This window comes from Phascolarctos cinereus, unplaced genomic scaffold, assembly GCF_003287225.1.
Source record: "Phascolarctos cinereus isolate Bilbo 61053 unplaced genomic scaffold, phaCin_HiC Scaffold_2;HRSCAF=192, whole genome shotgun sequence".
Classification (NCBI taxonomy): domain Eukaryota; kingdom Metazoa; phylum Chordata; class Mammalia; order Diprotodontia; family Phascolarctidae; genus Phascolarctos; species Phascolarctos cinereus.
Genome location: NW_027555625.1, coordinates 227,893,930 through 227,906,201, shown reverse-complemented (window position 1 = coordinate 227,906,201; position 12,272 = coordinate 227,893,930). Strand labels below are relative to the sequence as shown.

The 12,272-nt window shown below is 47.0% G+C and overlaps 1 protein-coding gene across 1 annotated transcript; it reads left to right on the top strand.

The window, feature by feature from the left end:
* Window positions 1–624: 624 nt before the first annotated feature.
* Window positions 625–11,813, top strand: KCNK15 (potassium two pore domain channel subfamily K member 15). The gene is made up of 2 exons (XM_020983742.2): window positions 625–907; window positions 3,223–11,813. Exons 1-2 carry the CDS (start codon window positions 625–627, stop codon window positions 4,089–4,091), a joined length of 1,152 nt encoding a protein of 383 aa, XP_020839401.1. The 3' UTR covers window positions 4,092–11,813.
* Window positions 11,814–12,272: the final 459 nt, after the last annotated feature.

The following is a 12,272-nucleotide window of genomic DNA, read 5'->3' as shown; positions in this document are numbered from 1 at the left end:
TAAGGAAAGGCTACCACCCCTCACGCCCACAACCGAATGACTGTCAGGGGACCTGAGTTCTAGTCCTGATCTTTCTATGTGTCATTGGACAAGCCCCTTCCCACCCACTCCTCTTCTAGGCGTCTTTCCTTCTCTCTAAAAATGAGGGGGTTGGGCTCTAAAGTCCCTTCAAGCTCTTCTACATCGTACGATCTCCAGCTAAATGGGTCTAGGAGCAGCTGGAGAGGGGAGGAGCGAGCAGCTGGCGGAATAGCCAGTAGAACGCAGACCCAGGAACAGCCCCGCCTCGGAGGTAGCTGCAGCAGTAGAGGAGGTACTCCAGCTGACTCGGGCACCGAGAAGGACCAGGAGCTGTGCTAACCTCTGCGCTTTAGCGCAGCCGTCGAGGTTCGGACTGTGGATGGACTCTGAGGCTTGGAGGGCTGGGGCAGAGAACTACGGACCGCTGGGCGGCAGGCTAGAGTCGGGGATCCGTCGCGTAGCCCGGCTACTTGATCAAAGTCCAGGGGTGACTAGAGGTGGCGGTGAGATTGTGAGGAGACGGAGAGCCTCCGCCCCCCAAGCTATGAGGCTGCTCTTGTGAGACGACCCCCACTTCTGGCCCGGCCCGAGTCTTAGCTCACCATGAAGAGGCAGAACGTGCGTACCGCGTCGCTCATCCTCTGCACCTTCTCCTATCTGCTGGTGGGTGCCGCGGTGTTCGACGCGCTCGAGTCGGAGACGGAGAGCGCCCGGAAGCGGCTCTTGGAGCAGAAGCGCAGCGAGTTTCGCAGGAAATATCGCTTCTCGCCCGAGGACTACCGCGAGCTGGAGCGCCTGGTGCTGCAGGCAGAGCCGCACCGTGCCGGCCGCCAGTGGAAGTTCGCCGGCTCCTTCTACTTCGCCATCACGGTCATTACCACCATCGGTGAGCGCACAGCCCCGCAGTCCCTGCTAGGAGGCCTGGCCTCCCTCTCCTTCCCCTCAGGAGCCCGGCGCCCCCACCTCTGTGCCCCAGCCCAAAGCCGATGGAGTAGGAGTGGAACGGGAGGAGGGGCGTTGGAAGACCGAGTGTCTGAAACTATTGGTTTAGCTATGAGTCCGAACCCCCGGGTTCGAATACTGACTCTACCGCTCGCCAGATGTGTATCCTCAAACTAGGCTTTTCCTGTCTGAATCTATTTCCTTCTCCTTATTTATGAAGGAATTACACTAAATGAACACCAAGTTTCCCATCAGTGCTAAATACGCTCCTGTATGAGTGGGCTGGTTTTTTGTTTTGTTTTTGAAGGGGGGAAGTTCCGGACCCTTACACTCTTCGCTTAATCGGCTTGCTGCTGCCTTGTCCCTTAGCTTCTTTCCTTTTATTGGGCTAAGACTGGGCACCTTTGTAATAACTTCATTGCCATGCAGACCAGGGAAGCCCAACTCAGCCCAGGATGAAGACCCAGTCACTCGGTAGTGACCGGAAAAGATGGCTTGGGTGGAGTAGGAGTGGTGGGAGGTGGAAGACTTTCTTTAGAGTCCAGTAGGAGGGCTAGGCGCCTCTCCTCTCGTATACTTTCAGCCCTGGAAGCTCTGTCTCTTCTTGCCTCCCTCACCAATCTATTGCTTGGAGAAAGTTTCCTTTTAAGGGAGCCTGGGGTCTCACTTTGGACTTCAGCCAGTACAGAGAAGACAACTACTGCCTTTCCTCTTCCTTTCTGAGCCTTCTCCCACCTTCAGCCCTCAGATGCACCGTGCTAGTCTGTCTCCCTGAGTGCAGAAATCTTTCTGAGGATTTGGACTCTAAAAACTTGTTACTGAAATGCAGGGCAGAATAATAGGATAACAGAACTGGAGAAGACAATCTGGTCCAAACTCCTATTTTTACAAACGAGGAAACTGAGATTCAAAAAGGAGAAATAACTTCTTTTTTATGCAAAGCAGCAAAAACTGGAATGTGAATCAAATAAGGTTTTCTAATTCTAACTTCAGAGTTTTTTCCACCTAAGACTTCGTTCCAAGTTAACTTTGCCTGTCCATTCCATGCCCTGTGACCCTCTCTCCCTCACCTTGGTCGTGGATATTGGCTCTTTAATGGCTTATCAACACCTCCTAAGTACCCAGGTTCTGCTGTGCCCTAAATACTTGAGACCCTGAGATCTTAGGGGTGGGGTGTGTGTGTGTGTGTGTGTGTGTGTGTGTGTGTGTGTGTGTCTAGGCCTGTCACATAATAGGTCCTAGCCAGGGTCTTAGAAAAGAGATAGATGGGGAGTGGCCCAGGTGAAATGGGGGAATGTTCTGTCTTAGCTCAGGGTGGACACTGGGCATTTGCTAATGATCCTGCTGGCCTCTGGCCTTTCCTAGGACTCTGCCCCCTTGGGAACCATGAGAGTCAACTATCCAGGCCAAGGGAGCCTTGAAGGAATGAGTGTTCACAGATTTTGTTTTATTCTCCATAGGATGAGGGCTGCATGGAGTGGGAATGGGGTGGGAAGGATATCTACAGAGACCAGAACTGTGAATAGTCAACTTATTTATGAGGAAGCACCAGTGACACTAGAAAAATGTTTTCTTTCCATTCTCAACTATTGCCCATCCTTAGCTGCTCAATGTATGCTTATATCTGCTATATTAAACACTCCCCAGCTCAATCCACCCTGTGTCCCTGTCAAGGTCTACCCGCTTCCTAATTTAATGCAATCAAAATGTATTAAGTTCCCACTTCGCTCAGGGCCCTTGGTTATGTTGGAGATATAAAGGAAAGACGGCAGGCCCTTGAGCTTTTGATCTAATACAGTGGCTACACAAATTTAAAGGGGAAAAGAAGGGATAGGTCAGACAGGTGTTCTAGGACAGTTTGGGGTGGGAGACAGCACTTTTAGTCGGGGAAGAGGATTGGAAAACTGGATTTTTGAGGTAGAAGAGACCTCATTTAGCCCACCTTTTGTTTTATGGATGAGGAAAATGAGATGACTTGCCTGAAGGCATACTATTAGTTAGTGAAAGGGTCTGATTGCGCCTGGCTCCAAAACCAGTTCGTTTTTCAATACAGCCACTCAAGGCCTCATGGGGGGGGGCACCTGGGCCTCCATCACCATGCCCTCCTTTCCCTTCCTCATATTTGCTCTTCCCTCCAGTTTCTCCAGGTATCACCTCTTGTCTAGGTTTTCCCCCTCTCCTCACCTCTTCTTCCTCTCCTGACACTCCTATCTACCCCTAACCCCTAGTCATTCTCCCATTTCTTTTTTACTTGTGCAGGGTACGGCCACACAGCACCGGGCACCGACGCGGGTAAGATTTTCTGCATGTTCTATGCCATCCTGGGCATCCCTCTGACACTGGTCACGTTCCAGAGCCTGGGCGAGCGCATGAATGTGCTGGTCCGACGGTTGCTGCAGCGTCTGAAGCGCTGCGCGGGACTTCGGAGGACTCAGGTGTCAACAGAGAACATGGTGGTGGTGGGGCTGCTATCGTGCGTGGGCACGTTGGCCATGGGCGCCGCGGCCTTCTCCCACTTCGAAGGCTGGACCTTCTTCCACGCCTACTACTACTGCTTTATCACGCTCACTACCATCGGCTTCGGCGACTTCGTGGCGCTGCAGCGTGACGAGGCGCTGCACAAGCGGCCACCCTATGTAGCCTTCAGCTTCCTCTATATCCTGTTGGGCCTGACCGTCATAGGCGCCTTTCTCAACCTCGTGGTCCTGCGCTTCCTCACCCTCAACGCCGAGGACGAGCGACTAGATGCCGAGGGTCGGGCCTCGCTGCGTCGGGTGCAACCCGGAGACCCCTTGAGACCTACACAGGAGGTCGCCCGCTGCAGCACTTTGCCTTCTCCAGATCCCACCCCCTTCCCTTGCCTCGGGGCTCGGAGCTGCAGGCGGTTGAAGCTGATCCGACCTTCCACTGCGGCGGCTTCTCCACCCCGTCAGCATGTGTCCCAGAGCCATCCCGAGACTCCTCCGCCGAGCTGTCATTCCAACCCAGTCTATTGCAGTTCCATTTCCTATCGGATCGACCAGTTGGCCCTGGGTGCCAGGTATAACCTCGGCTTCTCGCCTCCTGGGAGCACCACGTCCTCAGGCAGTGCTGTGGGCCGGGTTCCGAGCCGTCGGAAGTCTATCTGAGCTGTGGGTGTTGAAAAGAACGCCCGTATTTGGAGGCAGGAGAAGTGCTTTGGCAGGCTTACTCAGTGTGTGTGCCCTAGGGCGTCATGCTCTTCCCTGAACTTGTTACCTCGTCTATAAAAATGAGGGGGTTGTACTAAGATGGCAAGACATATTTAGAACTAGAAGAGACCTCAGAGGTGATCAAGTAGAATGCCCTTATTTTATAAGTGAGGAAACTGAGGCATATAGAGCTTAAAGGACTTGCCTCCGGTTACACAGGTGTTCAGTAGCCTAGCAAGGATTCAGATCTGGATCTTCTCACTCTAACATATATTTAATTAATTTATTTTAACATTTTAAAAAAAATTTTGAGTTAAAGTCTCTCCCTCCCCCACCCATTGAGAAGGAAAGCAATATAATATCAATTATACATGTGAAGTTATGCAAAACACATTTTAAAAATATCTACTTTAACATTCACTAAATTTTTTTGAATTGATCTTCTCACTCTAAATTCAGTGTTCTTTCTACAATATCATGCTAACTAAGGTGCAGTTTGGTTCTAATATTGTATGTACTATACCTAGTAATTCATTCTGTGATATTTCAAAAGTCACCACCCACTTTTTTTTTTTAACTAGCCCATCCTCAGCTGCACCTGCCTCTTCATTCTCCCTGATGACTATTTGCTAGGCTATCTGCTCAGTCATCTCTGTGAGAAAGTAGCTGGGGATCTTGCCAATAGCATATCAAATCCCAATTCAATTCAACAAATGCTTATTAAGCATCGGCTGTGTGGGATGCATTGTGCTAGGTGTAAAGTGAAAGAATTGAAAACTGTCCTGGGGGCAGCTAGGTGGCACAGTGAATAGAGCTCTAGCCTTGGAGTCAGGAGAGTCAGAGTTCAAATCCACCTTCAGACACTCAACACTTACTAGCTGTGTGACCCTGGGCAAGTCACTTAACCCTAATCGCCTCACCAAAAAAAAAAAAAAAGAAAAGAAACCTGTCCTTGCCTTCAGGGAGCTTATATTTTACTTGGAGATACAACAGGTAAACAGGTAATTACAATTTTAGGAGGGAAATAGCACTAACAACTAGGAGATTTTATTTTAGACACCAATTAACTACACTGAAGTTAGTGGTAGTAGTACAAATAGTATAGAAAAAGAGGCAGGTTCTAGTTCTGGCTTCTGGTCCCATGCTCCCTTGATCTTGGATAAGGTACTTTCCCTTTCTTAGAGTCAGTTTCTCCTTCAGTAAAACAAGCTTTTAAGACTATTAGCTTCTGAGATCAATTTCAGCACAAAGACTGAAGGATTATTAAGGAATCAGAAATCTTAGATGCTTTCTCACTTTAGGTAAATCAAGTACTGTCATTGAGCCTCCATTTCTTTGAACATCTACAAAAATGGAGATAACACCTGGAAGTCACATCTCCCTTCTTTGTTTCATTTTCCTCACCTTTACTAAAGTGAAGATAGTAAAGCCTTCCCTACAGACCTCATTGGGCCATTGTGAAGATCCAGTGACAGAATCACGGATATATAAATTCTTTGGGGCCAGCTAGGTGGCACAGTGGATAGACTACCAGCCCTGGATTCAGGAGGACTTGAGTTCAAATTCGGCCTCAGGCATTTAACACTTACTAGCTGTGTGACCCCAGGCAAGTCACTTAATCCCATTGCATAGGCCCTCCCCCCCAAAAAATAAGTTCTTTGTAAACCGGAGAGCTTTGTACAGATGGAAGAGAGTAGTCTCATCATTATACATTCATCTGGGGCCTGGGGAGCCAGTAAGGAGGTTTGGAGGAGGATTTGGGGGTAGAGAGAAGGGGGAGCCAAAGTATTTGGATTGACGGTGAGTGGGTGGCTGGTTAGCTGGCAGGGAAAGGGGTGGATATATCTCAGATTTAGTGTGGCAGGGAGCCTGCCATCTGGTGATTATGTCACTGATCCATGGCCCTTGGGAGGGCTGACAGGGAATGTGGGTGCAGGTGAGGCTTCTGAGATCTTGTCCTTTGCTTAGTCCGGGGCTCTGCTCTTCTCAGATTCCTGAACTGTTTTAATTTCTCCTTGGATTGAAAGTTTCTAGAGATGATATTTTCTGACTCTGTTTGCCACATCTAAAGCTCAGCTCCCACTGTTGCTGCAAAGGAGCTCTGCTGGCATAGACAAGAGGCCAAGGCTAGCCTTGTGTGCCAAAGAATAGATCATGCGTTAGAGAAGTAGGACTTGAATGAATGGTGGGCGAACCTAACTGGGGATGGAGGGGAAGTGCGCTAGACATAGAAGAAATGGATTTGACTTTGGCTAGGGCCCTTCAGAGAGTATGTGGACTATGCCAGAGGCTAGACATGGAGAGAGGGGCCCTAAAAATTAAAGTATTATGTCATGGAAAAAGCACTAGGCTGGGAATCAGGCAAGGAGCCTAAGTTTTTGGACTGGCTTTGTCTCTAACTTGCTGTGTGACCTTGGGTAAGTACTTTCCCTGGCTGGGCTTCTGTTTCTGCTTCTGTACAATGCGGGTAGATGGTCCCTAAGATTGAGTCCACCTCTAAAATTTCGTTATACTGCTCACCACATAGTGTCTGGGGGCTTTAGTTCCTAATGTCCTTGAGGAAAACCACATTGGTCTGACTGACGAGAATCCTACTGGGGAACTCCCTTTATGCTTTGTGATTTATAGAGGAGAGAGCAGGGTATTTGGGGGCTTATTCATAACCTGTGAAGGAGACACCAGGGAGGTTTGCCTGGCCTCCCCCATGTTATCCCTTAGGGCTTGCCAGGCAACAAGCATTTATTAATCACCTCCTATGTACTCAGCATTGTGCTGAAGAACTGGGGATACAAAAAGAGACATTAATAATACCTGACCTCATGGAGCTCACTGGGAGCTCAATGGGAGAGACAACATGCAAACCACTTTGAACAAACAAGACATGTACAGGATAACTTTGAGGGAATCTCAGAGAGAAGGCACTAGCTTTAGGGGGAGCCAAGAAAAAGCTTTGTGCAGAAGGTGGGATTTTAGCTGAGACTTGAAGGAAGCAAGAGTTGGAGTCAGGGAAATCATGGAGTCAAGAGATAAAATCTCACAGGCAAGGAAAAGCAAGATCAGTGTCACAGGATCAAAGACAACCTGGAGGTGAGTAAGGTATAAGAAGACAGGAGAGGTAGGAGGGGCCAGATCATGAAGGGCATGAAAAGCCAAACAGAGGATTTGATATTTGATCCAGGGGGTGGATCCCTGGCCCCAAAGCAGGTGGGGTTGGGGTGCTGATATTCTGTCTCAGCCCCCTTGAGCCAAAAACTGAAAACACAGTCCTTCCAGCTATAATCCTGATCTGGTGCTCCCAGACTGTCATCTCTTAGAATATGAGATCCTGATCAGACCTTAGGACATAAAAATGTTTGAGCAGGAAGGGCTTCTACAGACTATGCAGTCCACGACCTGTCCCTACCCTAACCCTACCATTTTACAGCTAAGAAAACCAAAGCCTAGAGAGGGGAATGATTTGCCTGAAATCATGTGGCAAGTTAGAGGCAGAGCCAGGGCTAAAATAAGGTCTCTTGATTGCCAATCAGGCCTCCTTCCACCTATTCATTACACTGTGTAGAACAAGGTTTTGTTTGGAAACATTAGTTTAAGTTGGAGACATGTTCAAGTGCGGTGTTGGGAGAGAGGTGGGGGGAGGGGAATGTCATCCATCTTTCTCTCCCTTTCACAATTATTCAAGTCTCACCTTTTCCCTGTGGCACTCCTTGATCATCTTTCCTTCAAGTTCCTTTGACATTTTATAGCTAGCACCTTAGAGTTCAGGGCAGCTAGGTGACTCAGTGGATAGAGTACCAGGCCTGGAGTCAGGAAGATAAAGACTCATCTTCCTGAGTTCAAAGCTGGCCTCACACACTTATTAGCTGTGTGACCTGGGCAAATCACTTTACCCTGTTTACCTCAGTTTCCTCATCTGTAAAATGAGCTGGAGAAGAAAATGGCGAACCACTCCAGTATCTTTGCCAAGAGAGCCCCAAAAGGAGTCATAAAGAGGCAGACGTGACTGAAATGACTAAATAGCAACAAGCTTAGAGTTTTACTCCTCCATTGTAACTGATGGCTGTCCCCAGCTGGACCTTTCCCAATCCTACTGCTTTAGGTTATGGGCTCCTTGAGGACCAGGCCTATTCATGACTTGTGAAGGATACATGAGGGAGGCCTCCTCCATGTTATCACTTAGGGTGATGAATATTTATTAATCACCTCCTCTGCAAAGAGCCTTGGAATCTTAGTAAATTGGGCTTTCAGTCAAAGGAACTGGGGATATTTAGTGCGGAGAAAAGATTCAGGGGGGATGTGATAGGTGTCTTCAGGTATTTGAAGGGTTGCTTCAAATTCAGGTTGACTAGTTCTGTTTGGCTCCAGAGGTCACAATTAAAAGTAATGGAAAGGCCATTTTAATGGACTTCCATATTGTTCCACTCATCATTATTTTTTTTATTTTTAAATCTTTAAATTTTATTTTATTTTATTTATTAATTTATTTTTAGTTTTTCAACATTCACTTCCACAAGATTTTGAGTTCCAGATTTTCTCCCCATCTCATCCCTCCCCCTACCCCAAGATAGCATGCATTCTGAATACCCTTCCCTTGATCATGGCTTTCAGATAGTCCAATAATTTTTAAATTATCTCTCCTGGATCTATTTTCTAGGTCAGTTGTTTTTCCAATGAGATATTTCACATTGTCTTCTATTTTTTCATTCTTTTGGTTTTGTTTTTACAATGTCCTGATTTCTCATAAAGTCACTAGCTTCCATTTGCTCCATTCTAATTTTTAAGGAAGTATTTTCTTCAGTGCCACTTTTGGACTTCCTTTCCATTTGGCCAGTTCTGCTTTTTAAGGCATTCTTCTCCTCATTGGCTTTTTGGACCACTTTTGTCATTTGAGTTAGGCTATTTTTTTACGGTGTTATTTTCTTCAGTATTTTTTGGGGGTCTCCTTTAGCAAGCTGTTGACTTGTTTTTCATGATTTTCTTCCATCACTCTCATTTCTCTTCCCAATTTTTCCTCTGCTTCTCTTACTTCCTTCTCAAAATCCCTTTTGAGGTCTTCCATGGCCTGGGACTGATTCATATTTTTCTTGGAGGCTTTGGATATAGGAGCTTTGACTTTGTTGTCTTCTTCTAGTTGTATGTTTTGATCTTCTTTGTTACCAAAAAAAGATTCTATGGTCTAACTTTTTTTTATGCAGTTTGCTCATGTTCCCAGCTAGTTACTTGAATTTTAAACTCTTTGTTAAGGTAGGGTTCTGCTTCCAGTGTGGAGAATGTACTGTTCCAAGCTTTGGGGGTTTTGTGCAGCTGTTTTCAGAGATACTTATAGGGACCTGTAAATTTTCAGTTCTTCTAAGGTGGTTCAATCAAGGGCGAGATGTTTACTCCTTTCCTGGCCTGTCCTCTCATCTATGAGTGACCACAAGTACTCTTTTCTGCCTTGGAACTGTGAGGAGGATTCCCTCACTATAAGCTCCACCATGACAGTGCTCCTCCTCACCCCAGGACCACCACCCAGAATTCTGACCCAGATCCAAACATGGGCAAAGCAGGAGAATCTTGCACCCACAACAGCAAAGAGATCCCTACAATCCCCCCTCCATCTGTGGGCTGACAGCTCCAGAAGCAGCTACTGCACTGGGACTGGGGCTGGGACTGAGCTGCTCTCTCACCTCAGTCACAGACCTTTCCTACTGACTTTCTAAGTTGTCTTTGGCATTTGTGGGTTGAGAAGTCTGGAAACTGCCATAGCTGCCCATGATTTAATCCTCTGAGGCCTGGTCTTTGCCTACAGACCCACACTAAACTGCATTCCTCTCCCAGCCCAGAGCAATAGACCTTTCCAATCAAATATCCACATTGTCTTGGTCTGGAAATTTGTTTCACTCTGTCTTTTTGTGAGTTCTGCTGCTCTAGAATTTGTTTAGAGCCATTTTTTATATAGGTATTTGGAGGGCTTTGGGGGAGAGCTCAAGCAAGTCACTGCTTTCACTCCGCCATGTTGGCTCCATCCCGTACTTCCACTCACCATTATTGTGACTTCCTAGACAATAACTTGTGTGACAGCATTAAAATTTCAAAATGGGGGGGAAAGAGCAGTGGGTGAAAATGGCAAAAACACAAATTTAGGCCTAATATCAAAAAATCCTTTTCCACCATTAGAGCTGTCCAAAAGCGGAAGGGGCTGCCTTGAGAGGAGATGGCAACCTCTTCATGGAGGGCTTCAAGCAAAGCATACATGGCCATTTGTTGGGTATGTTACCATGAAGATTCCTTTCATATTTGTCTTGAACTAGATGGCTGCTGAGGTCCCTTTAGTATTTTAAATTCTGTGATTCTGGCCTCTTTGAAAAGGTCTCCAGAATAGTAGTAGGTCCTATAGTTTTCTTTTCTTTTCTTTTCTTTTTTTTTAAGGCAATTGAGATTAAGTGACTTGCCTAGGGTCACACAGCAAGTAAGTGTCACGTGTTTGGTCTGAGGCAGGATTTGAACTCAGGTCCTCCTGTCTTCAGGGCCAGTACTCCATCTGGTCCTATCATTTTCACTGGTGATTTGTGAGGTTAACACATCATATGCCATGTGAAGAGAAGTTGAAGGAATTGTTGATGTTTAGTCTAAAGGAGAGAAGATTTAGGTAGGAAAGGATAGCTATCTTCAAGCGTTTGAAAGACTGTCTTCTTGTTCTTGGCCTCAGAAGGCAGAACCAAGAGCAAAAGATAGTACAAAGAGGCAGATTTAGGCATGATGGCAGAACATGGTTCCTAGCAAGAAGATCTATCTAAAGGTGAAAGGGGCTGCTTGGGTAGGGAGGGGATTTCCTTATATTGGAGGTTTCCAACAGAGGCAGTATGACCATTCATCTGGTATATGGTGGAAGGTTCATTCTCATTCACATATACATTGGACTAAAAGGGCTCTGAGGTGAGACAGAAGGCCTGGGTTGGAATCCCAGCTTTGCCACTTTCTAGCTTTGTGACCTTGGGCGAGTCTGAGCCTCAGTTTCTCCAGTTGTAAAATGAGAAGGTTGGACTAGATGATTTCTATGGTACTATCTTTTATGCTTCTTAAACAAGACCTCAGTAAGCACTTGAGGGATTAGCTGTGGGAGCATGGCTCCAGGGAAGACAGAGAAGGAGGGATGAAATCCTTGGTGATACAGACCCGCCTGCCTCAGGCTTAGGAGCACTCATGCACATTACACTGGGCTCTGAGCTGGGCCAGGCCAGGCCATTGCTGAATTCCAGAGAGGCTGAGTGGCTTTTAGGGTCCAGGGTGATTGTGATGCTGTGGTCCGGGAAGGGCTTGAGCTGCCTTCTTTAATCTCGGCGGGGCCGCTGGGAGAATCCTGGGATGAAGCCTGCTGGATTCGACTTTGGACTGTACTGCTTAGTAACCTTGGGCAAGTGACTTGAATTTGCTGATCCTCTGCTTCCTGGGCTGCAAAATGGAGAGGATTATGCCCCGCCCTGCTGACCTCACAGGATTATTATGAGGTTCAGATGAGAATGTGTTAAGTACTTTGTAAACTCCAAAGTATCATACAAATGTGTGAGCAATTATTATTTTCCAAGTTCCCAACACATACATCTATCTTGGGTTGGGGGGAGGTAAGAATCCCTGGATATACCTTCTTTCTCTCCAGAGATCATAGCACACTTCTGCCTCGTGCCAAGGATTTGGTAGCAAGCACTCTGTATAGGGAGCCAGGAGTACTTAGGTTCTGGCCCACCTCTTCCTCTAAGGTTCTGTGGGATCCCTGTATGGGCCTCAGTTTCCCCTATGTAAAATGAGCATGATAACAGTCACCCAACACCTCATGGGAGTAAACTGAGAATGGAATGCATGGTGGGTGCAAAGATTTCTGGGCTCTTAAGAGCAATGAGGATTTTTTGTTTGAAAAGTCCCCAGCCCTGAAGGCTGGTGTCTGCCACAGGGCATTGGCCAGTACTCCTGGTGTATAGCCCTGTGATAAATCAGCCCGTGGTCACAGCATAAGAGATGAGAGACAGGGCCTTGACCTTTTGACACCTCTGACACCTCTAATTGATGCTGTGTCTTCATTCCTAGTAGGAGTGGCACAATGTGGATTGGACTGAGAATCAGGAGAGATTCACTGGGTGACCTTGGCAAATTCCTTCCCCTCTG